Raw genomic sequence first — 25,998 nt, 5'->3', positions numbered from 1 at the left:
ACAGACGTGATCCTCGTCATCGATATGATCCGTGAGTGTGGTGATGATGGTGAGTGTGGTGCCGATGCCGACGCTTTACTTTATTACCACTTCTTGCATGGTGCGCGAGTGGTTTCATTAAAGGTACAATTTATTTTTATAATATCTAATATAGTTGAGCCAGCAGTCGACAGGTGTCAGCGCTGACGGCGACCTGCTCGTAGGCAAGTCCGTGCCTGCCCATGTAAATTTGCTGTTCAACTGTCCGAACGAGACATACATACACATACACACACAATTCACACGGGACAACAGGCATTGTGTAATTTCGCAAACCGCGACTGATCGAGACGCACGAATGTGCAGGTTCGGCACACTTTTTCGGCCGGCTGTGACACGAGGTGTGGCCGACGGGAGGCGCACCGACTCAAGCGAATGAGAGACCTTTCCACGCAAACCGATATGGTTGGTATCTTTTTCTGACAAGATCTATTTACGTATTTTCCTTTCGACTCTCAAAAAGAGAGTGTCGGACCAACTGTTTGACCGCCACATGTGGATTAACAGTCATTTAACGCTGGCTGGGCTAATCGTGTCCGAATCCGAGGGCTGCGTTGCGACTGTCAATGTTGTGAATTAGGGCAATCTAAATTTTAATCGGATTTTCTTTATTTCCCTGAAAACAAACAAGAAGTTTTATGTTCGTACATTGTAATTCACAAACACACAAAAATAATTACATTATGAATATTAATTTATTTAAATATGTATAACGTCAGCACATGAAGGTGATTCTGCGGCAGGCAAGGTATGAGCAAGAACTTAACCTTCCCTTCTCTTTAAGTACATTAAAAAGGTTATATGCAAAATATTCAGGTTTCATCAAATTTATTAAATATAATATAATGTTGTCTGACGTTAAAAGTTCAAAAAATGCTATTACATAGATAAATGTGCATAAATACCAAAATAAATTTGAGACACACCAAATATTATGCTAATGAAGCAGTGTCTTGAAATTTTTAATCGAAAAGATCATATTTTTATTATAATTGTCCTCAAAGTTGCCCTAAATGCCCTAAGTAAGCTTTAATTAATTTAAAACCGAGATGTTATTTTCTGCTCCATGAGTTTTCTTCTCCCCTTCATTATTGCTTTATCTACGCTCGTCAATTTACAGCATCTGCTATTTATTTACTTTGCTTTCTTTCTTTCTACCGTTCCCTTTAATAAAATCCCAGTGTCAGATGGCACAGAGCTTGCCTGGCTCGTCCAGCGCATTTCATTAAAAAGCTGCTGGCTCTACTTTAGTGGGATTTTTATCTTTTTTGAGCCCCTCTATAAGTGATTTTTGCTCATCCGTCTCCAAGAGCGCGTGTTTGGGATTTTGGAAGGCTCAGTGCGTTGAGTGCGATCTTCTCAGCCGCCAGTGTTTGTCCTAAGAAAGTGTTTCTAGAGCAGAATATTATAATTTTTTGCCTCCATCGAATCAAGTTTGCCTTAGCCAAGTACTTCAATTTCAAATTTTTAGTTTTTTAATCATATGAATTATATCAATTTCTAGCGATTTTAAATTGAGATTTTCATATATTTCTATATTTACTATGTGATTTTCTCCAATTCCCCAAAATAATGTTTATTTAATCCATACATTATTTAAGCTTTTAAAAGTAAAAATTCGAAATTTATTCTTAATTTAACCTATTTTACTCTCCATTAATTACTGATATTTTCATAAAAATGAAAATTTAGTTCACAAAAAAAGAAACTGCAACTAATTAAATGAAAATTTAAAAAAAACCTTCTAAAAAATGTAAAAAAAAATCAAATTAAACATTTTAGCTAGTCAATTTTACGGATTGACATTTTTAATTTTCTAATTATGAGAATAATTGTAACTTACCGCAAATCAACCCTCAAATTAGAAATTCCTCTGTAATATTTTGCTTCATGTTTTGCAGAACGGGGTCGTTATTAAGGAAGTGGACGTGGGCCAGCCTTGTTTGTCCTGCAAATGCACGGGCTTTACATATCACTCGTGGAGGTGAGTTAAGAAGCGATTGTTTTTTTGTTTCGCCCGCTACTGTGTGCGTGCGGTTTTCACTTTTGTTTGTGCTGTCCACCCATGTTGTGACAGTTTTCAAAGGAGTCCCCGATAAGCAATTTTTACAACCGAACTCGCTTAAAACTCGCTTAATTCGGACTGAGGATATTACCTGGGTACTGCGTTGTCAGGCGTTCGAACGGTCACTGATTCAGTGAAAAACGCAAAACAGGAGCAGTTTATGGTCTTAATGACCTGAATTGCACGCCGGATTGTAAAATTATTACACAATTTTTAAGTAGGAGAGGGACCAACGAAGACACCTTAAGCGAGGTAGTCCACTTTATACGCAGGCAAAAACGGCCCCTGGACGATAGAAATTACCAGTCAGCCGCACGCACCACAATTGAAACCACTTTCAAGTCCCGAGCTCCGTCTTTTGCCATGCAAAGCATTAAAGGGTACGTAATTATAGAATTGCATTCAAATTTGGCATCCCTTGGCTGATCCACGATGAAATGGAGATGCGCCAAAAAGGATGTTTTACCCCAGATTCGTAAATAGGAGGCTATTTATTGCACTTCACTCGTGGGCCAAAACTTTCATAACCAAGCAGCTGTGAATTTTGAATCATTCGTAATTGAGGGGAAAAAATTTATTTACAAAGTGGTTTTGCATTAACTTTTTTATAATTTTGGTAGTAAAACAAACAAATTGGTCTTCATATTATGTTGCAGCAAAATAATTTATTATCGCTCTTAGCGCCGAGAAATGTTTTCTCCTAAAACACGCGTTTGTTTAGAGGTTCCGACGCGTTAATTCTGGCCACACCAAAGTCTACGCATAATAAAGTTCCATCTTAGCTCGTGAAATCTATTTTGGCCGAGTGTCATAAGCAGCTCGGTTTGTTCCGTGCGCGCCCCTTGTATGAATGGAAAAGCAATATCGCTGATTGAATTTTGATCAAAGCACTTCATAAACACGCTGGGTGAACCAGTGCGCGCATCTCCAAATTAAATTTTTTTTAAATTAACAAATTGGATCTGGCATTAAAATCTATAAATATTGCAATTTAATAGTAATAAAATTAAATATTTGTAAAAATATTGTAGAATTTTATAATATGGTGATTTGAATTTAAAAATTTGACTTTTCCTTGATGGGTTTTTGTGAGTTTTTTTATTGTTTAAGAAAAAAAAATATCCTGCTCTACATGTTTCGGCTGCGGGCTGCAGCCACAATTCACGGGCTGTGAAAACATTTTGGCAAGAATTAGTACAAAAACTAATTTTATTAAAAAAAATATCTTTCTATTAATTTAACACTTATTCGTAAAACATTATTTTAAGGTTACAATTTTTCACAAAAAAAGTGTTAATTTGAAAGAAAGATATTTCTTTTAAAAATGTTTTTTAGTACTAATTCTTGTCAAAATGTTTTTGCAGCTCATGAATTATGGCTGCAGCCCGCAGCCGAAACATGTAGAGCAGGATATTGTTTTTCTTCAACAATAAAAAAAACACACACAAACCCACCGAGGAAAAGCCGAATTTTAAATTCAAATTACCATGAATCAACCCTCGATCGTGAACTTCTACTACAAAATTTTATAATACGCCTAAATTTTATTATATCTCATAAGGCCAAACGCGTTTGAATTGGCTTTTGATCAAATAATCAAAAAAGTAGTTTCCGGTGAATTAAAAAAAAAATGCCTTAAATCTTCTGAATAGCAGAATAACAAAAAATTTAATTATAAGAGAATAATATAAAAATTTCTTAAATTCTTATATTGTAAAATAATAAAATTGTGTACGAGGTAGTGACTTCATATAAAGAACTCGGTCTGTAAATATATTATATTTTTGTTGGTGTAATATTTATTACAAAATGATTCTTGTTTTGAGTGCAGATTATCGATTCGCTGCTGATTGTTAGCGTAGGCGGCGTAGGAGTCGAGCGGGACTAATTTTTGAGATAGACGCACGCAGCTGATTTGAGCGTGGTGTTCTCGCGGCTATGGTTTTTGATAGCAGGCGACTCGGTGCGATCGCACCGGTGCAATGCTGCTCTGACCACTTTTCCAGAATTGCCCAGGCTGCCTGTCTGACGGTGCTAAGGGGTTCGCAGCCAAGCTCACTAGAGTCGCTCGCGTTGATTTTGCAGGTTGATTTCTTTTCCATTTCCTTCTCGTCCGCTTTGCACTAACTTGATAGCCGACGCTAGTAGCTCTCTCAGTCCAGTTAACCCGCCCTGCGGAGAGAGCGTTCCTCTCTCTTATCGCAGGCCACTCCTAGTTCCTTCCTTCCTTATTGCGGCTTGTTTTGGCCCAAACTCTCTAGTGTGCAGAGTACACGCACCCAGTAGGATGGAAGTAATAATGGTAAACGCAACTGCCTCTAATTCTCATCTGTCGTTCCTCTGTGTTATTTTTTTTTCTTTTTACAATTTGCACGTGTGTTCATTTTTATTTAAAATACCTGATTCTATTACAAATTTGAAAAGAAAAGTACGGACGCTTATTAATATAATCTTTTCAGTAGCCCTTCCGGGACACAAGTCAAAAGCAACTGCGTGAAAGAATATTACTCCTTATTTTGCTTCAATTATATCAGAATTTAGCGGTTTCGATTATTTAAAACGTTTCCTAATTGCGAGGCGACATTTGATCACAACTTCTGTGTAGCAGATTCTAGCAAAATCAGTTAATACCGATCAGATTTTGCGTCCATTCAAAGAAAATTTTATAACTTTCTGCTTGGCAACAAAAAGGGGAAAAATTAGGATTTTGTAGACAAACATAACTAGTTTCTAAAGGGAGATCAAGGGTTATGTTTATTTTCGGATAAAATATGTTTATAATTTGCAGTATTTACCGACTTTATCTTTAATTTTAGAAAATAAGTCTGTCCGCACACATATTCGGGTGTATTTTTAACCGACTAATTATCTGAAAATTTATGTCGGGATTAAAATGAATTTTATTTTTATTTTAAAAATTAATTTAATACAATTCGCCCACAAAAGCAAAGCGTGAAAAAATTTCATTAATTAATAAAAAAGATCACTTCATGGAAAAAAAATTTGAAATAAACAGTTAAATCGCAAAATTATTAGATTATTTAAAATCGTTTTAACAAAAGCGTTGAGGAAAATCAAAATAATTTTCATCGTAGGAAATATTTAACAATTATTTGTAAATATTTCATGAATTTGTAAACATTACTTAACTATTTAGATTACAATTAGTATGCGGTGTTAAAAATATGTTTGCCTGTGCAAATAGCCGTAGCGTCATTTTTCATCTCTTCAAAATAAAAAATAAATAATTAAAAAAATGGCCATTTTAGCAACATATCATAAGAACATGCATAATAATATATGCATGTTCCATGTTGTTGAGAAGAAAAGTTCCAATAGATTTTGTTGTAAAAACCTTACAACAAATGGAGACTTAATTCTAGAAAGAAACTTATTACTATGCCAAACTATCATATAATTATTTTTCAGCAACATGCTTTTAATGCTTAAATGGGTTACGTTAATTAAACATGACGGCATAGTTTAAGAAGAGAAAACACGCTTAAATTCCTCTTTAAACCTGCGTACATTGAGCATTTGTTTGTTCTTGTTTGCTATTTTGCTGCCTTTGTCTGTGTGATTCTTTGTAACCGCTGAAAGATCATTTATAGTAATGAAAAAAATATTATTATTGTGTACCCAAACAGGATGCGCTGTAACGGGGTGAGTTGTCACCCTCGACACACGAGCGTAACATGCAAGTTAGCAAGTGCACTGGATCTGACGTAAACCCACTTTCGACTTCTCTAATACCATGGCCGGGCATGCGACTGAGTTGCATTCGGATCCTGGAACTCTACTGTAAGGTTTTCAACCAGATCGAACTGTATGACCTGATTATTAGGTAAAGGAAATAGAACGCTATGTCAAGCTGTGATGTTTTAACCCATTTAACTTTTTAACCAACTTGCATCGAGATCAAAGTTAAGAAAGTTAAAATGTAGCTAAATTGCATCACTCATTAGCATGGAATTAATTTAAACAAAGGGGGGAAATTTTAAGCGGCTGCCGAGTCTCTTTTCATGTTGGACCTTTGCAATAAGTTAACATCAGATATCTTCTCATTTAAATTCAATAAAAAGTGCAACACATAAAGTAAATATAAAAAAATAAAAATTGTAATAAATACATTAAATATATTTAATTGTTTATGGTAGCATTAGCCTATAGGTACAAAAAACAATTATTTTGTGTGTGTGTGATTGTGTATGAAGTAATAATTATTTTAACAAATAATAACGCTTTTAAGATGCAGTAAAATGTCAGTTTCATCAATTTGTAGACAACATTCACGCTTTTTAAATAATTCAGAGTTGACCTTTGCGTGAGGACGCTCCATGTTATTATCTACAGGGGTGAAAAGCGTTTAGGGCATTTCGCCAGACCCCCACTTAAATCGCAGTGGGGGACCATTACGAAAAGCCCTGTAACAGGGCGCATGAAAATTTCAGTTTGGGGAAAACAACATAATTTCATAATTAAGATTCTTGACGAACTAAAACCGCTCTTTAAATTTGTAATTTTTTCTGTACAGTTTATTTAGCTCGATTCGACCTGCAGTTTAATTATCATCCATTTTGAAACTCTAAAGTGAATTTATTAATAACTAATTGTTAATATTTTAAGAAGATTGACTAAATCTCCCGATATCATAAATGAGCACTATCAAGTACAGATTTCAACAATAATGTAATTATTCATACTGAAAGCTAACACTAGAGGTGGATTTGAATTTTTCATATTTTTACTGACGATTATTTTCTCTTCGTATTATTTTATGTTGTTTTTATAAGCACAAATTTGTTTTTAATTTTGTATTATTACTGGCCCTATTTTGTCATAAAATATTAATTTGCGATTATCCTTATTTATGGCGTGAAACTCTGAGATCCATCAGCAATATTGATGAAAAACTGCACACTATAAATATTGACACCTTTCAAGCCAAAGCACAGGTCGATTGGCAAGGGGTCGTGGATTTATTTGCAAAAAATCAGGTGAAAAGAACACAAAATTTGACGGATTTTGGCGTGGAAAAAACTCGGAAAAGTCAAAAGCTTTCCCGGAAAAACGCTACTGTAGTTTGAACTTAAAAATGGAATATCTTGGGTTCTAATTGAGATACAGAAATGCGGCTAGCACCAAAAATTTTCTTTTTACCTCCTCTTCAATCCTGAGGGGTCAAATAATCCAGAGGTCAAAGGTCAAGGTCATTTTTCAGAGGTCACACGTACAAAAAAAATTCTAGCAAAAATATGTCACCTTCGATTGGGCTGAAATTTTTTTCTAAGATAGTCCTAACATGTAGGAACAACATATTAAAAATTCAGAATGGCATATTTTTTAGATTTTTTATAAAAAAATCACAAAGGTAAAAAAACGTGAATTTTTCGCATTTTGCTCATGATCAAAAATTTATTTTGAGAAAGTACGTATCTAAAATGGGTAAATTTATTTATTTATTAACAAAAAATTGCTAAATTTTCAAAAAATCTCTTACAAATTCTAAAAATCAATTTCCGACCATTGGCAAAATGCGAAAAATTCACGTTTTTTTACCTTTGTGATTTTTTTATAAAAAATCTAAAAAATATGCCATTCTGAATTTTTAATATGTTGTTCCTACATGTTAGGACTATCTTAGAAAAAAATTTCAGCCCAATCGAAGGTGGCATATTTTTGCTAGATTTTTTTTTGTACGTGTGACCCCTGAAAAATGACCTTGACCTTTGACCTCTGGATTATTTGACCCCTCAGGATTGAAGAAGAGGTAAAAAGAAAATTTTTGGTGCTAGCCGCATTTCTGTATCTCAATTAGAACCCGAGATATTACATTTTTAAGTTCAAACTACAGTAGCGTTTTTCCGGGAAAGCTTTTGACTTTTCCGAGTTTTTTCCACGCCAAAATCCGTCAAATTTTGTGTTCTTTTCACCTGATTTTTTGCAAATAAATCCACGACCCCTTGCCAACCGACCTGTGCTTTGGCTTGAAAGGTGTCTATTTATATTCATCCATAAAATTAGTATTTTTTTATTTACGAATATTTATTATTATTTCTAGATTTATGGGTCCTCATGGCAATATAATTTTGAGTACTTTTCCTAGACGATTGCTTATTTCTAAAAAAAACGTTATGAGCTCTTTTCTGTACGCTCCTACGCCAGGAAGCGTCCTCATTAAGACAAACTTCCTGGTTGCCGCAGATTCTTTGTTTATTGAAAAAATAAACGATCCTCTAGATTGAGCCGTGCAGCCCGCCCTAAATATTATATATGTAGACTGTAAATATTCGTTTGTTCCTAATATATTATTTTAGCTTAAGTTGTGCAAGGGTATAAAATACTGGGATAAATTACGTTTGCCAAAGTTTTGGCGTTTTAATAATCAACTAGACTTTCCTCAATCAAAAAGCAAATTGAATTATTGTAGAAATTTATTCTCCTGTATATTTCGGATCAAGATATGACTGTTCTTGTTAATGATTAACGCGAGAGCTGTCATTTTAAGGGGGACGTTTTGTTGATTTATTTGGCCCTTTGCAAACCCAAATATTTGTCTGGCTTTTTATTGCCAGCGAGCCTAGAAGGCCAGACTTGCGAGGGGTGAAGCGAATATGGGCCGATAATTGGACCGGAACAACATTTCCACATTAATACACACTGTAGGCCCCACGTCGATGGGCGGCGGTTGGGCCAACGAGGGAGAGAAGGGGTTCGAAATAGGTCACACCCTTTCCGTCAGACAGAGATAGATAGATAGATGCCGCCTCGCAGGTATCAGCAGGGGTAAAAGTTCATAAAATACCAGATATATAAGAGAGAGAGAGGCGGAGGCGCTGCCACAAAGAATTACTTGACCTTATTAGAGCAAACACGCCCAGTAATGTATATTCGGCAAGCGGCGCTCCGTCCTCAAAAAGACTAGCAAAGAGCTGCTCCAAGGGTCGACCATGAGGTGATGTAACGCCCAATTAGCTAGACACCTTCCTTTTTACTGTCCCTTGCTGTCGTTGCCAATATCATATTCGGCTAATGCATGCTTTTCTTCCACACGTGCCAACTATAAATTTAATTCATATTCGATCTTGCAATGCAACGTACGGGAAAAATAATATTGATAGCGCAGAGGAAGCGTGGAGAAACATAAAACCTTCAACCTTACCAATTTTTGTTGACACTTCCATTTTTATTTTAAACTACCCTTTTTTAGGAAATCTGTGCAAATTGCCTAGAAATTAGGATGGTAAAAAAATTTGCGACTTTTAATATTGAAAAGGAAATCAAACTACTGGCTGGAAATAGGATTGAAGCTTGAAAATGTGTCGATTGGTACAGTTTTAAATTTAAGAGTGAAGAAGGAGACTTTTATCAAGGGAGAAAAAAATAGGCTTTTTCTTTTAAAAAAAAATTCTTCTAAATTGAGGTTTTTTAATTCTCAATGAAATATGTCTATTTCTAACTATTCTCAAATGTGAAAATTTACTTTTTGTTACAAATATTTATTTATAGAAAAAACACTCCTTTTGTCTAAACCGAAAGAACGGAGTTCCAGAAATTAGGGCATTTATTAATTTTATTATTTTTTAATTTTTTTTCTAACCTTCACATAAAAAATGACATTGTCGCGGGGGAGAGATGAGCTTCCAAAATCAACATCTTTGTGACGTCAGCAGAAGCGGCGATCACCGCTGGAGGGGTGCGCTTGGCCCTGCTGCCTCTCTGGAGGTGGAGAACTGGAAAGAAGGCAGCAGGCCAAAAGGGCGGAGCGCAAATTGCACCCGTGCAAAATCTCTTGCCGGATATTTGCTAACTTCTTATAATAGATCCTTTAATTTACTTCACATGAAGAATAGAATTGTTGTTTTTTTTCCATTTGCTAGGATTTTATATTTATATACTAAATTTGCCAACGTTCTCTTCGTGCAAGTAGAAAGTTTTGACGAATATTTGGTTTTCAGAATTAATTACGGTCACAATACCTTAGCTCACACGCCACGATCAGCGGGGGTGCTTGTTCTATTGAAAATGTGAAATCCCCTTTCAATCAAAGTCTGCACGCACTTCACAATCTTGCAAATTGGTGCGTCTCGGTTCCCCACGCCATAGCACGTCATACGTTCAAGGAACTATTTATAATAAAGTGCATTGACCTCAAATTTAATAACACAATAATAATTAATAAAAAAAATACTAATAAAACTAGCAAATATCCTGAACTTATGATCTGGAATTTTTTTCCTAAACTTACCTCCGACACATTTGAATAATAGAACTGAAGCGGGTAAAAATAATGCAGTCTTATATGAATTGATTATTTTTGTTGGTTTAATGGATTACCCAATTGAATATTTTCATTGATTATATTTACTATATAGCTATTAATTCCATCGTTAAATTAAAGAATACAACTGTACAGCAGATATTATTCATCAGCAGATATTATTACTAATTAATTAATTATACACATTAAATTTGACTGTGAATAAATGCATGTGAAATATTCACATTGACAATTTCATTATACTCTGAAAAGAAGTTAATACTTAATACCAAATTTAATAGTCATTCTTTAGGTTTAGAGTGCTTTAGACTAATTATGCTTCTCCTAAAAGTGTATTTTATAAACTGTTCTGATTAATTTGGATTTATTGACTCAAATCATGGTATCACAGTGAAATCGTAAATTAAAAATTTGGAATTTGTGGACATTGCAAATGCAAACATCTGAGTAGCTAGGCGCTGTGTGTTTGTGTTTGTTTACGATTTGTTAACGATTTTTTGTTATTAAAATTTAAAAAAAATAAAATAAAAATCCTCTCATTCATAAGTGTGCGGGTAGAAATCGCTGATTTTTGTACTGGATGTCTTGCTAATCGATATTGTTTTAATTGACAGGAAATCTTGCAGCACGTGCAAGTGCCCAAGAGAATCTCACGACATTTTCCACGAGGAGTGGGTTAATGTCAAGGACCGCATCGGGTGTAAAGTGCAATTGAACTCCGACCTCAAGCTCAGCACAAGGGAGCAAAGCATCAGCCAAGGATACTCTTGGATTCCTGGTGGCCTCTCACCTTTACTTGTAACTATTATATTTTGAAATTGTGAAAGAAAAAAAAATTATAATATTTGAACGTATAAATTATCTAGAAACAGTTTTTAATATTTTATAGAATTTAATAAATTGAATATTAAATGCATTCATAAAGTCACGTTTTATTTTTCATTTTTTTAGCCTCTGATAAAAACTTAAGGGAAAGCGCTGTGAACGACTATAAAATTGCAAAAATATAATATTAAATTTTTATCTTTCATTTAAATTTAGAATACTTTTAATCTGATTTTAATGTGAACATTGCATAAAGAACACAAGTTTAAAAACACCATTAATTTGGCCTTTTTTAAGTTATTTTTATTTAAGACAAGATTTTCAAAATTTTATTTGTTTGCAGGTTCAAAAGTACTTTACCTCACTGCCATCATCGAAAGTTCCTAAATTGGGTACTGCTGGTGAGAGATATCGAGACCGGCAGTTGCTACTACAATTGCCCAAGCAGGACCTTGCTTTGGCGTATTGCAAACACATTGATGCCTTTCAGCATGCTTCCTACGATGACTTTGTTACTGCACGAAATGAAATCGCCTTGGACATAGGATACGTCAAAGTCAATCTTAGTGATACTGTGGTAATTATAACGTGTTGTGTTATTTCATTTTTTATAATATTTGTTTTGAGATATAGAACATCCATGGCTTGGGCCAATCTAATTTTGTTAGGATTCAAATCAAGTCGGGTTCTGTTTTCTCTTTTACTTTAAATTTGTGGAGAAAATTTTATTACATAAAACATAAGGATTAGTTGAATTAAATTAATATTTGCTTTTAATATTATTGCTTTTAACGCTTTTAATTGTATCTGCCAGCAATAAATAAAAAAGAAAACATGACTCAGATTTGAGAAACAAGTGTTTTAAGAAGTACATTTTTATGAAGGCATTTACTCATTACAGGAAAGCAGTATATATTTGTTTTATATGAAGTATAAATATTTTGAATCCAAATAAGCTCACAAGAAATTCAGTCTTAATTGATTTGATTAATACGGATTATCAGCACGTGTAAAATTTATGTGTGCCATCCATGTTTATTAAATTCATCAATTAATTCATTTTGCTTTCCTCCCACCAATTAAGAGCATAAATTTACAAAACATGCTTTGTATGCCAAGTACACCAAGTACTTTAAAACAAATCATGTGGGAATAATTATCTTTTTGTATGTGGAGAGTTTGACAATCTCTTCTATTTATTGCAATATTTTTTTTTCATTTTTTGCATTTGACAGAGAAGATATTAAAATAACGGCATAAACAGGATTTTTTCCATTTTTACAAACAAATGTGAAGCCCCTTGAAATGTGTCAGTGTCTCAGTGTAAATGCAAACAGCCCATTCGATCTTTATTTTATTTTCCCAACATACCAATATTATTGTGTTTTCTATGAGAAATATTTTAACATAATATTTTATAACTCTGTCTACAGAAATGCCACAGATGCAAGGATGTGATCGGAACCAGCGAAATCAGCGTTGTGGCGCCTAAATTTGGGGAAGATGTCTTGTGGCACCCAGCTTGCTTTACCTGTGATTCGTGTTTAGAATTACTTGTGGACTTAACTTATTGTGTGCATGACGAAGAACTGTACTGTGAGCGCCATTATGCTGAGCATCTGAAGCCACGATGTGCAGCTTGTGATGAGGTGAGTGATTTATTTATTATTATTTTTTTTAGATATTTTTTTATTGAAAGAAATCAAATATTGAAGCGGAGTTATCCGCGTTGCGTGTAAGGACAAGCAGGCAGGATATGATACACAATTTTATTGTCATCAATTCATTTCATTTTGTTTTTATGTTAGCTTTTTGTTGGCTCTTTGTAAATTGGCTAATTTGTTCCTCAATCAATGAATGGTATTTCTCAATCAGTGTGGCCTCTACAAGAAAATAGAAAAGTGAAAAGGCTTGATAAAAATCAAGCATCAGATCATTTTCTATTTGCAATATGCCAAATTTTACAGGTTTAGATTTCAAACTTTATATAAAAAAATATTCATTTTATTGATTCTTCATTCAGAATTAAAATGAATTGAAAACAGTCTTTCATCAAATTATAAAAATATAAAATTAAAATATAACCAGAAATACATAGGAAAAGTTGGTAGTTAGAAGGGATGAATGGAAAAAAAGCACAGCCTAAAAATTTATTGGCAATTATTCAGCATTTCTTCTCACAAATTACAACCAGCAAGCAATTTAATAAAAAATATTCACGGCATCGCAAGTAGTTTGTGGAAAACATAGACATAAAAAACATTACAAAAATTACAATGGGCCATTCATTTGGCCTTTATTCTTTCGAATGGGGAAAATCAAATCAAATGATTTTGAAATTGCACAGACGCCAAGGAGTTTGCGGTGACTTAAAAACACGTTTAAAACATTTCCAAATGGTGAAAACTGTGCCGCGGTACATCATTTGGAAGGGATGGCAGGTCATTCCACGGTTTGATGACGCGGTTCATGAGACGTCACGGCCAAATTGGGTTCTGCGGCTACAGGGGGTGCCTGCTTTTATCGCCTGCACGCAGCGTTCGGGGCCAATTGCTATGCGCGCTCTTACATCCATATTGGTCACCCCAGAGTCTCATCTCTCAAACTAATTTTAAGTTTGTGTATCCACTGGCATGATGATATTTCTGTTTAATTATATCTTCAGTGTGCAACTCTCATGCAATGCCAACTGCAAATTTCACAAGTGAGCTGGTATTTTTATTATTATTATTTATTTTTTCAAGTCAAGTCAGAAATAAATGGAGGGATTAGGGAACACCTCTAGCAAACAAGTTGATAAAACGCGGGGGCCTCAAGAGAGGTCCGCTCAGAGTTAGGCTGTGAGCTAATTATCACTTATTACACAAAAACAAATAATTCCAGTACAGTTAAACAAAATTAATTTTTACCATTAAATTAATAATATTTATTTGGCTGTTTAATTTTTCCTTTTGATTAATTCTTTTTTATTAAATTTCATTTTCCAATAAAAATTGAATGCCTGATGTCCCAGGCAAAAGATACAAAATTTGAGTTAGAGAGCCCACTTATTTTTCAAATATTTCTTTAGTTTTTATCTGTTTTTATCATGATGAAAATGTATAAAAATCCAATCCCCTCAACAAAAGCTCTACCAACTACGGTGATAGCCGTTTTGGAAGAAAAATTATTAAATTAATACTCTTAATGAAAAAAATTATGATGCAAAAAATATATGTAAATTATTTAATTATTTGATATTTTATACCAAAAAGATTATAATAAATTGTCTCACAATGAGCTTGAAATCGAGAGCCAGCGCTCACAATTCCGTTCAGCAGGTTGTAGAGAAAACAGGTGTGGCTGATGCAGTTAACATCAGAGACATTCCCTTTCTCTTTTACGTTTGACGTTTTCCAGGAGCAGAAAAATATTGAAATCCTAAAAATATTTATTTATTTATGTCAATATAAAAATTTAAAATAGATTGAAGCTCTTTTAGAGATTTTAGAAAAATTTAAACTGTTACAAAACAAGTATTTAGGTAAACAGAATTTAATTTTGAGAGTTATTTTGCTTCAACTCCGAGTTAAGAATAAAAATAACTTTATTTAAGTGAAATATATTGATTGCAGAGCCTCTTTCACGCAATATTAGCCTCGCAGAGTATTTCTGGAAATTCAAAACCATTACGTCACACATTACTCGCTCCTTATTTAGCCTCTTCATCTCGCACACTCAGCGGCGGCTCCAGAAATTAAGGGAGCTGCTTGCTGTCAGTTGCGCGCATTGAAAGCGAAACGCCTCTCCCCAGATCCAAAAGTCGCAACGACGAAGCTCCTTTGCGTATAATTTGCATCTCAAAATAAATTCCCAAATTTATGGAATAAACCGAGGTCACTGACCCTTTTGTTTTCGTTTTATTGCAAGGAAAGTTGCATTTGGAAGTTGAGCGCGAAAATGCTTGGTGCCGTGTGCAGTGCTGGCGATGCTGCTGCGCCGCTCGCTGTGTGCGTAGATGCCTCTTTCCATGGCGGCACAACTAAAAAATAATCATATTAAGAGTGGCTGAGAGGCCAACCGATTGCTGTGGGCCCGTGTGCAAAACCTCTTTGTAACCTAAATAAACCTGCACTCTGCCCAATGGTCTTAGGCAAACTAAGCTGTTCTTTCATCCACTCACCCTCTGCTCTCTGCTCTGTTTGGGAGGCGAAAGAGAAATTCGCTCAAATTGGGCAGCGCTTTTTCCCGATTCTCTCTTTTCTTTTGTCACTAGACAATTTTTTCTGAGGTAAAGACCAAACACGCATTTTTCCACGTTTTTCAACCTGAACGCTTTTGTTATGAAACCCCTTTTGTTATTTTTCAATTGAAATTGTGACACCATCACATCATTTTTTACCACCAACACGTGCACACTCAAAAAATTACATTAAATTGATAAAACTGGATAATTTTTGTCCAAAGCATTTTTCTTTGCAAGCAGCGAAAAAACCAGAGGCCTGTTTGCAATCAAACATATAATATGATACCAATCAATTAAAAACCTTTTTCATTGATCCTCTCATTAAATCACGTCCAGTTCATGTATTACAATATAGAACAAACAATCCAGTCTGGAACAATCATCCAACGCTCCATAGCACAAAATACAACAAGGATGGACACTGGCAAGCATGAATGCATCCTTCCTATCACAGAAGAAAACCTCACCAAAAACCCTGTCAAATAGTTTTGTCAGACTCAATTGACACACATAAACACGACAGTATACATAATTATGACATGCGCCTAAATGTAGATATTTTATTTTCTTCGCTCAAATGTGATTTTAAACCCAGATATTGCTTAGAGATTAGGCCTTTTTAATTCTGCTTCAGTAGATCTAACTATTCAAAAGAAGGCGTTTGCAATAACGATTTGATGTATGCCATATGATTTCTCAGTATTTCAAGAAAATTTCGCATGAATAAGAATTTGAAAGATCCGCAGCCATGTTAAACAATTCATTGGAATAATAATAATAATTTATTTATTTATGGACTGCCTAAAACTAGTAATTCAAATTGCTCTAAAAAAATTTTAGCATCTATTATTATTATTTTCTTCTCCAATCCATCGTTACATCACTTTAAAAAGTGCATACATAAAATGCAAAAATCAGCAACAATAAAAACTCTTTTAAAAAGATGATCAGTTATATTCACTATTTATTTTTAACTGTATCTATCAATTGTCGATTTCGGTGGAAACTTCATTATTGAAGGTATAAGAGAGTATATATTGAATCTTTATTTGCATATTTTCTCCTTTACTACATATTTTTACATCTGTATATAAACTTAATGAATTCAAAAGGAATAACTAATGCAGAGAAATTTATTTAACATTAAAGACCTCAGTAAATCCGCGCAAAAATCGCAATATTTAAAGAAAGGGAAAATTTTTAGTGCAGTGCTTTTTGAGGGTTGGGCTAAGCTGAATGAAAAAGAGCGCAGACAAAACACACAGGGGCGGTTGGAGTCATTAACTTCTTAACGAGCGATTCTTTTGCCGCGGGGGGTGCAGTATAAGAAAAAGCAGACGGCTGGGTTTTTTTTTTGAAGGCAAATACTGAATTATATCTCAGATCTCTCGCTTTTAAACTTCAAATTTTCACCAAGCTCTGTACCATTTTAATTAAATATGAGGCTGTATTTCTAGCAATGTCTTCTTTAAATTTTATTTATTTACTATAAGAAAAAAACGCAAGCGGCGGTGACGAAATAAAACACAGCGTTACGAATCGCCAGAGTGAATTAATTATGTAATAAATATTAATAATAATTTTATACAAGCGCTAAAATTACAAATCAAGAACCTATAAATAAACACCCTGATTACAAATTTTAAGTGAACACAACCTGAATGACGACAATGAATATTTTTCATTATGATTTTGACAGTTGAAAACTTTTTCATGCCCTTCTCTCTCTCTAAACAAGATGAAATTTGAAATATCCAAAAGTTTAAAAGTAAATCGTCCGCATCGAGGTCAGACGATCGTGCGTCTGAATTTCAAGACAAACAGGTAGAATTTATTTCCACTCCAAGCGCCCTATAAAACATAAATGTTTTGTCCCGATATTGTAGTCTAAATTAAGAAAGAAGACGCGTTTCGGGGCGGCGAACGGCACGGATGGAGCGGGCGCTCCAAGAGCAGTGGGGATGCGCCAGCTTACAGAGCCGAGAGCCGCCTGCAATTGTACGACAAGCTCTCTGCTAGCAGGTCGTAGTTTTCACCGATCTGAAATTATTCTGCAGCGATGGCCGACGTTGAGGTGCAGATGCAAATCACCACCGAGCGCAAAGTGCGCAAGGTGAAGAAATCGAGCAAGCGCCGCGAGAGTCAGGACGGCACCTTCGAGACGGTCACCATCACCGAAACCTCCGAGACCAACAATGCCGCCAGTGAGAAGGAGAATCAGCAGCCCGCGATCATGCAGCCTGAGGATAACACTGCCGGGTACGTCGCCGGCCGAACGGTGTCCCCAAGTCCCGGCTAATTAGTGAACAGTCGCTTGGTTATATTTAAAAGACAGTCGGTTTGAATTTCCAAATAATTGTGTAATTTCACTTTCTGTTATGTCAGAAAAATTGTGGAAATAATTTTTCAGTTCTGACTATGATCAAGTGGCTGTTTATAATTTTGAATTTCAAAATCGAGAATGTGATTCATGATGTTTTAATTTAAAGTCAGGCTTTTCCTTGTTGAGTTTTATTGAGTCATTTATCTTTTCAGTAGAAAAGAAAAAAGTTTTTTATGCAAAAAATAAATGACTCAAAAGGCTTCATGAGGAAATGAATTTATATTCAGACATCATGTTTGATGAAAAATTAAAATGGGATAACCCCGTTGAAAAAATATTGACCGACTCCATTCTGAATATGATGAGGAGGAAATAACTTGTAAATAAAAATGAGATATTTAAATAAATTTTGAAGAAATTCGTTTAGCAACTGAGTCCGACTGAAATTTCTAGGGCATACACCCGTAGATTTGAAGCTGTTGATTTTCTTTTTATATTTTGTTGTTAAATGAATTTTTGCAATTTTTATTTAAATATTCACAATTTTATGTTAATTTTTTCGGTCAACCTTTTACCATTCTTTCAACATGGTTAAGCCTGGTTTCAATTTTTCATCTCTGTGAAATCAAACTCGAGTTTAACTTTCAATCACATATTATACAAACCTTTGTGGAAAACCAAATAATCTGTAAACTTTTGCTTTCCAATGTTCAATTGTCGTCATTGATTTTTGTGTCCACTTAAAATTTAAAAACTATTAGACCAAATACTTCCAAGTTAAGAAATTTCCAGCAAATCTCATAAACAGTACCAAAGATTTTCTCCTCACACATTTTTAAATTTTTTTCCAAATTCACTAAAACATCTTGACATAAATCCCAGATTTTTAAATATTTTTCATTTTCTCGCTCATATATGCGCCCTGTGCGTGGCCAACGCCAAACTCCCAGAACACTGATCCTCGCAACAGCTACTCATAACAGGTAAAACTCTAAACTAAACCACCTTCAGATCCAACAATTGACACAAAATAATATATATAAAATTTCTGAAATTTATATTTTACTTTCATGTACATAAAAAGTTGAAAATTCGGTTTGAGGGGGGAGGGGGAGAAAGGGTGGCACAACAGCAGATGTTCGCTAAAACGCTCAACATCGAAAGAGACGGTGAACCCAAACTATCGCGAAAAGCAATCACAGCTTGCTGCCAAAAGTGTCGCTCGCATAGGGAAGAGCGAACATTGTTTGGCAAATTTCTCTCGTTCACTATTATTTGTGTTTTTACTGCCTCACGACAGTTGTGACTGATTTTTGAAACAATAACAAAATCTCATCTAGTCAAATAAAAATAGCTATTTATAAAATCAAATAATATAAATAAAACTTTGAATATTATTTATATTTTATAATTTGAATTTTGTTACGGCTTGAAAAAATTAAAATTAATAGTTCCAATTAACAGATCAGGGACAATACTTTACTAAAAGCAAATTAGCCCAGAAACACAATGTAATTGAAATGAAAAGGAAAAGTTTGCCTTATAATGAAAAAATGCTACTCTTTGTATTTGTGAACAAAACAAGTGCGCGACGGTCCATACAGTGAAAACACGCGACCTTAACCATGGAGCATACGGTTTATTCATCGCGGAAGTTGTTTCTCTTCACTTCAAAATTTTTTTTGAATGATTCTGAAAGTTATTCGTTTTGTGATTTAACTGCTACTTTCTATCTTAAGGCAAATTTATAAGTTGAAAATTTAGTGGAAAGAACATCGTAGGGGAAAAATTACACAATGCCCTGATTTAAAGAAAGTATGTTTTATAGGAGTGTCCTGATCTGAACAGAAAAAATGGAAAATTAAATAAATACAAAGTTATGCGCGGCCAAAAAGGTTAGCGGTGGATAATTATCGATGGCTTTAATTGAAAGCGTGAGTTTTTAAACACAGCTTAATATGAAAATGATATTAATTTTATAGCTTTGCAAAAAAAAATCAATCAAATCTCAGCATATAAGACAACCAGTAGAAGGGGGGAGGACATAGTCATCTTTTGAAACTGCTTGCTTTGAGATTGTGTGTCTCTGCATAAATTTTACTACAAAAGAGGATTTACTCACTAACTTAATGTTTATTTCAATGCTATTCTATTTCCTTCTTTTGACCCATTTGCAAATTGCAAATTACGACATTGTGTAAAATCGCACAACAGCGAAATCCGTTTTGTGAAATTTGGGGACGGTTAAAACAAACATAAAGCAATTGGCTTCGTGCAAAGTCACAATTAATTTATGGGGCAGAACACCTCATTTGTGAATTGGCTGGTGTCCAAGACGGTATTTAAAAGTGACCCTGTTACGAAATACGTTGTACGGGTTGTTTCTCTGTTCATTTTGGATTATGTTTTACATTGTTGTAGTAAATAAGAATTATAAATTTAGATTCATTTCTGAAAATAATCTAAAGAGACTCCCAAAAATAAAACTGCTTCTATTTAGGAGGGCAAATTGTTTGGCAATCTCTGAAGATCGGTGTCAGTTCGTTCCAGAGCTTGACTAAACTCTGACCGTCGTCGCCTCGCAGCTGTGACAATTTTCCTTTCTGTCAAATATGACTTAAGCCACCGACGTGCTCATCAGTTTTAACACTTTCAAAAGTCATACTGCTCATCAACAGATAATTAATTTTTTAAACTAATATTTTGAAATAAAGAAATAATTCCGCAATTTAAAATGTATTTAACAGCTTTCTAGATTATTGATATTACCGAGGAAAGACAAAAAATATAGTTGTTATTCATCCAGAGGCAACTTTTATTTGCTTTGAGAAATATCAATTTAAATTATTTAATCGCTACAAAGAGCCAGAGTTATTATTATTAATGTTTTAACAAATCATCAAGACAAAATATTTTCCTCAAAAGGATTCCAGTTAAATCAACTGATAATTTCTTAAGTTGTTTAACTTCTCCATTATAAGACTTTTACGACGCCTGCTTCCTTTCATGCACCTGTGAAAACAAAATGATAAATATAAAAATTAATTCCGTATAGGAGACTTCCTTGTTATTTCAGGCTTTTCAGTAAATTTTATCATCAATTTAAATGTTAATAAATTTTGAAGAATTTTAAAGCCCAAAATATTAATTTTTTTTTTTTTGCCCAGTTAATTTTTAGCGGAGAATACACGAAGGCCATGAACAAGGACTGGCATTCCAGCCATTTCTGCTGCTGGCAGTGTGACGAATCCCTCACTGGACACCGATACGTCTTAAGGGATGACCACCCTTACTGCATCACGTGCTACGAGTCTGTCTTTGCAAATCAGTGTGAAGAGTGCAACAAGACTATTGGCATCGACTCTAAGGTAGTTTGAATTATTAAATTATCTGTGTTATTATTTGAACTGTCACAAAATTTTAAGATAGAAAGCATATTTACAAAATATTTATTCCGTACAAGATCTAAATATTTATTTAATTGTTTTCAGGATCTTTCCTACAAAGACAAGCACTGGCATGAGGCTTGTTTCCTGTGCAGCAAGTGCCGCGTGTCTTTGGTGGACAAACAATTTGGGGCTAAAGCAGACAAAATCTACTGTGGAAACTGTTATGACACGCAATTTGCATCTCGTTGCGATGGGTGCGGCGAAATCTTCCGAGCAGGTGAGTGAATTTTTTATCATAGGTTAAAATTTGAAAATAGCTTGAGGGAAACTATTAAGTGAAAAAAAATCCCAAGAGAGGTCATTAATATAAAATATTTGAGGATAAGAAAAAAAAGTTGAATTTTAGTCCGAGATGAGAGGAAAATTACTTGGCCGTCATTTATTATTCAAATGAACTTGAATCTTTACATGGCATTTGATCTCCGACGAAGTGAATCATTGAGGCGTTTGCAAATACGTCCCACCACTGTGCCGCATTGAGGTTTTTCATTCCTTATTTGAGACAAGGTCGCGGGGAATGAAAGAAAAGGAGGGAGAGTCTGTGTGGGTGTCGGGCCAAAGGTGGGCTGGACCGCTGCGTGTAGCGCGATCCGCATTTCGCTGCGACAATGACCACGAGCAACTTAAGCAGTAAAATCAGCCTCAAGTTGTCCAACACCAAGACAGTTGGTGGTGACCGTATCAATCGCGCGCTCCGCAATGGGGAAGATGTGGCAGTCCTCTATGACGTCATTCCGCAGGCGCCTAGTTCAAGCGGCAAAAACTTCCACTGCACCCTTAACAATTACTGCCGACAAGGCAACCCTGATTACATCCAACCAGGTACATTCTTTTTTATCCGGCGTAAAATCGAACTGAATATCAATATCGAAATAACTCATCCTCAAGAAATTAAAATTTAGGCAACTTAAATTAGTGTTTACTGAATGACGGCACCCTTTTTTTTATCAAATATCAAGAGCTCCGCTCAGCATTCACTTATGAGTCGTCACTGCAATGTGGTTAGTCATTGCTGTACGTGTTACAAAGTAATAATTAAAAAAACCTTGACTAGACTTTTAAACTTTTAAATACACGCATCGCAGCAGCATATAAATTTCGTTTCAAGGACACTAAGAATAAAAAGACAATTTAAAGGATTCTGTCTTAAAACTGGCCGATTTGCGCTAGAACGAAAAAACGTTTTTAGCCCTTTAAAAACAAATAAGACTTTATCTCTTTTATATCTATCGGGTATTTACTCACAGATTAGCGAAATTTATAAGCAAAAAATATGAGTGGCAAATCCATTCAGACAAAGAGTGGCCGCGCAGAACAAAAAGAGGCACTGTGCGCCAAATGTGCTCACTCGTCAATTCTCTCGCTTCTTTATTCTGCCTCAGAAAACTTCGCACAAGAGAGCTTTAATGATCTGACCCAAATCATAATTCCCATGCAAATTTGCCCAAGAATAAAAAAAATAAAATTTTCTTATTTTAAAACATGCCAAAATAGGTATTAGGTATTACACTAAATATTTTCAGTGTACTATTTTACGCTCAGCTGATATTTTTTTCTATTTCGTGGTCAGCGGTCACAGATGTCAATGACTAATGTAACTAGACCTCAATTTGTGGATCGAAAATAAAATTTGATTCTTCAAACGTGCATTATATTATTGGCTGCGGTTGCCTTTCTGTGATTACAAATTTCTCACCTTCAACATGTATTATGAGCATTTTTATAGTGTTTTTTTTTATCCTTCTTTGGCTTTTGATTTCAGGCACAAAGAAGATGGAATACAAAACTCGCCAGTGGCATGAGAAGTGCTTCTGTTGCTGCGTGTGCAGCACTCCCATTGGCACCAAGTCATTTATTCCAAGGGAGCAAGAAATCTATTGTGCTGGCTGCTACGAAGACAAGTTTGCCACTCGCTGTACCAAGTGCAATAAGGTAACATGATTTTTTATTTTTTTTTATTCATTATTGTTTTAAATTTGGGTGCTGGCCAAAATAATCCTGGGCTAACGCCCATTCCATTTTTGGTTCCTCATTTTTAATAATTTCGCTCTCCTGTCTTGTTATTGATACAAATATCATAATTTTCTCTTTAAATTTGCATAAATATTTCCTGTGAATGTAATAATAGGGCAACTGTTTGACACATTCCCACTCTCTCATTAAATGCGTCCATCCAATCGATCCAGTTTTTTTACTTGCTCGGCCCAAATTAAGTTAGTCCAAATTTTACTGGGTTTCGCAAGTCTCTCCCCTTGATTTTTAAGCACCTCAAGGAAACTGAAGGCGGACAGTGTGTCTGTAGGCGAACCGGCAGTAGTGGGCGAACAATCATGTAGCTGTGCGTAGGAAAAGAACGCTTTGAGCAGGTGCTTGTGCGTGATTAGGAACTGGGTTATCCAGAGGCCTGAGGATTAAAGGCTGCGCCTGTTTTTTAGACGAATTTATAAATTTAAAAATAAAATAAAAAATATGACAAATAAATAGTTTGTCTAATGTTGTAAATTCAATTTCTGTTAACCGTTTCTTGTAAAGAAAAATTATCTCTTCTGCTTTTCACAGCTTTTACGTTGCAAGTTATTTAGGATTTTTTTTATTTATAACATTATAGATAAAAATTTCATCAATCTTTTTATATTTCTCTTTTAATTCCTCTTATTGCAAGTTAAACTTATTTTTGTAATAATTTCTTGGGCTTAAATTGTTATTTCTGTTATTTTAGCATTTGAAATTTTTTTCAATTACCTAAAAAATATGTCAAGTTGAGTAAACTAAAAAATTGACTCAAACCGTTGAAAATTGACATTCCAGGTGATTACTTCTGGAGGCGTGACTTACAAGAACGAGCCGTGGCACCGTGAGTGCTTCACATGCACACACTGCAACACGTCCCTGGCAGGGCAGCGTTTTACCTCCCGTGATGAGAAACCGTATTGTGCAGAATGCTTTGGAGAGCTCTTTGCTAAGCGTTGCACATCGTGCAGGAAACCAATCACTGGTATGATATATGTCAATTCGTAATTAACCTCAATTTGTTCTTTGCTAGTCAGTAATGACCACATTATAATGCTTGCAAATTTTTCACAGGTATTGGTGGCACCAGATTTATTTCCTTCGAAGACCGTCACTGGCACAACGACTGCTTCGTGTGTGCTACTTGCAAGTCATCTCTTGTGGGCCGTGGATTTATAACCGACGGCGATGATATTATTTGCCCAGAGTGCGCAAAGCAAAAGCTGATGTAATTGTATTGGAAAAAGCCTTCTCAGAAAGTGCCTGAAAAATAAACTTAATAATTGCCTTAAAGTAATATAATATATTCACTTTGAAATATAGGCATTAATAGGCAATGACTTTAAATTAGCGTAACATCAAGGCTTATGACAAGTATCTAAACTTTTGAAAAACTACTTACACACTTCTTATACAAATAAAGCATAGCAAACAGGACTCTAACAAAATAGAAATATGTATAACATTTATTTTACGTTTTTTATTTATAGATGAATTATTTAATTTTTATTTAATGTACTAAAAAAAATTAATTTTCACATCTACAAAATAATACTTGTATGTTACTTTTTTAAGATGCACGTAAGAGCTTTATCTTACACGAATATACAATCTGACTTAGCTGACGTAAGGAATGAACAAGCTTGAGCTTTAAGATCTTTTGCTGAAAAATGTGAATTTTTATCTTATATCACTAGTGTGGAAGGAATTCACTTTATACTAGTTTGATATATTAAAAAAAAGTCTGTAAAATTATAGTTCCAAGTCTGTCTAAGTCCAGTGCTATCTCTTTTCCCGACTCCGGTGCTTTGCTTAATTATATATTTACACAAGCAGGATTTTATTGCCTTTTTATTTTTCCTAATTTTGACTTGTGCCCTGTGTTAAATTTTGATTTTGGCCCGTCTCCACAGTGATCAATATAATTATATTTAAATAAGAAACACACAAATTCATATTTTACAATGGTGACTATCTTAATTCAGGTTGTGATGATGTCTTCTGCGATCATGTACTTTTTCGGGCATTTAGTTTTTATTGATTAAATACAGAGCCAAACTTAAATAAGAGATAAAAGTTTTCCGCAAAGTCATAAATATAATATCATAACAATATATTATGTGCATGTGATGCATTTGTTCATTGGTAAACACAGTTTACACTGGAAAAGTCGCCTGCCTTCTTATCATAATTTAAATGGAGGCCTTTTAAGATGATAATCATATAGAGAGTGAGGATTGTTAAAGGCAATGTTACTTAAAACGAGACTTCCAGTAAAATTTTATGTATGTAAAATGTAATTGCCGAAAGCGTTTCACTTACTCGAATGTTGTATGTATATCAATGTTTAAATAACATTACCGATAGTATGGATTGTCTTTCTTAACATGCAAATATAAAAACCCTTATATTCTGAATATTAATGTTGTGTGGGAAACAAGATTTTAAGAGCTTAGCAATCTCATTTTTACTATAATCGCTAAAAAAAACTGTGCTTTTACTTTGTGCAATTGATCTTGATCTGGTGAGGGGCACACTGTTACTGTTTAGTCGAATTTGTGTTTATTTCCATCACAAGTAATAAAGAATGCCTCTGATTGCCAGGTTATGTCAATATAAGAGGCAGAAGTGGTCTGTAATCAATTGATATTTTATTGGTTGCTTTTCCTGAGGGCAAAACCCTCAAAATCTTGCCACAATATCTCAGTCGACTTAGTCAATAAACATCTGTTCATTTCACCACTATTCGCATAGGCCTCGCACGTGTTGTTGGCGCTGTTT

The 25,998-nt window shown here is 34.6% G+C and overlaps 1 protein-coding gene across 10 annotated transcripts; it reads left to right on the top strand.

Annotated features, from left to right (window-relative positions):
- The first annotated feature begins 210 nt into the window (after nucleotides 1–210).
- On the top strand, nucleotides 211–25,856 carry LOC132201598 (four and a half LIM domains protein 2). Of its 10 annotated transcripts, XM_059627894.1 has the most exons (11): nucleotides 663–690; nucleotides 759–787; nucleotides 1,941–2,023; nucleotides 11,000–11,183; nucleotides 11,554–11,787; nucleotides 12,644–12,859; nucleotides 20,926–21,126; nucleotides 21,250–21,424; nucleotides 22,970–23,139; nucleotides 24,016–24,202; nucleotides 24,292–25,856. In XM_059627894.1, exons 1-11 carry the CDS (start codon nucleotides 678–680, stop codon nucleotides 24,447–24,449), a joined length of 1,650 nt encoding a protein of 549 aa, XP_059483877.1. In that variant the 5' UTR covers nucleotides 663–677; the 3' UTR covers nucleotides 24,450–25,856. The 10 variants fall into 10 exon arrangements, with proteins under 10 accessions (XP_059483887.1, XP_059483877.1, XP_059483861.1 ...); XM_059627904.1 differs by lacking the exons at nucleotides 663–690; nucleotides 759–787 and adding an exon at nucleotides 211–444; XM_059627878.1 differs by lacking the exons at nucleotides 663–690; nucleotides 759–787 and adding an exon at nucleotides 5,752–5,948.
- Nucleotides 25,857–25,998: the final 142 nt, after the last annotated feature.

Source organism: Neocloeon triangulifer, unplaced genomic scaffold, assembly GCF_031216515.1.
Source record: "Neocloeon triangulifer isolate White Clay Creek 2 clone unplaced genomic scaffold, ASM3121651v1 ptg000001l, whole genome shotgun sequence".
Classification (NCBI taxonomy): Eukaryota; Metazoa; Arthropoda; class Insecta; order Ephemeroptera; family Baetidae; genus Neocloeon; species Neocloeon triangulifer.
Note: the sequence above shows the minus strand (reverse complement) of the source record. Positions and strands in the feature narration are given on the sequence as shown.

Excerpts from the sequence above, each read along its gene's own strand:
- LOC132201598 (XM_059627878.1), top strand. The coding sequence starts at position 5,800 with ATGCAAGTTAGCAAGTGCACTGGATCTGACGTAAACCCACTTTCGACT. Across the intron at positions 12,860-20,925 it reads GATGTGCAGCTTGTGATGAG|TTAATTTTTAGCGGAGAATA; the intron begins GTGAGTGATTTA and ends TTTTTTGCCCAG. Across the intron at positions 21,425-22,969 it reads CGGCGAAATCTTCCGAGCAG|GCACAAAGAAGATGGAATAC; the intron begins GTGAGTGAATTT and ends TTTTGATTTCAG.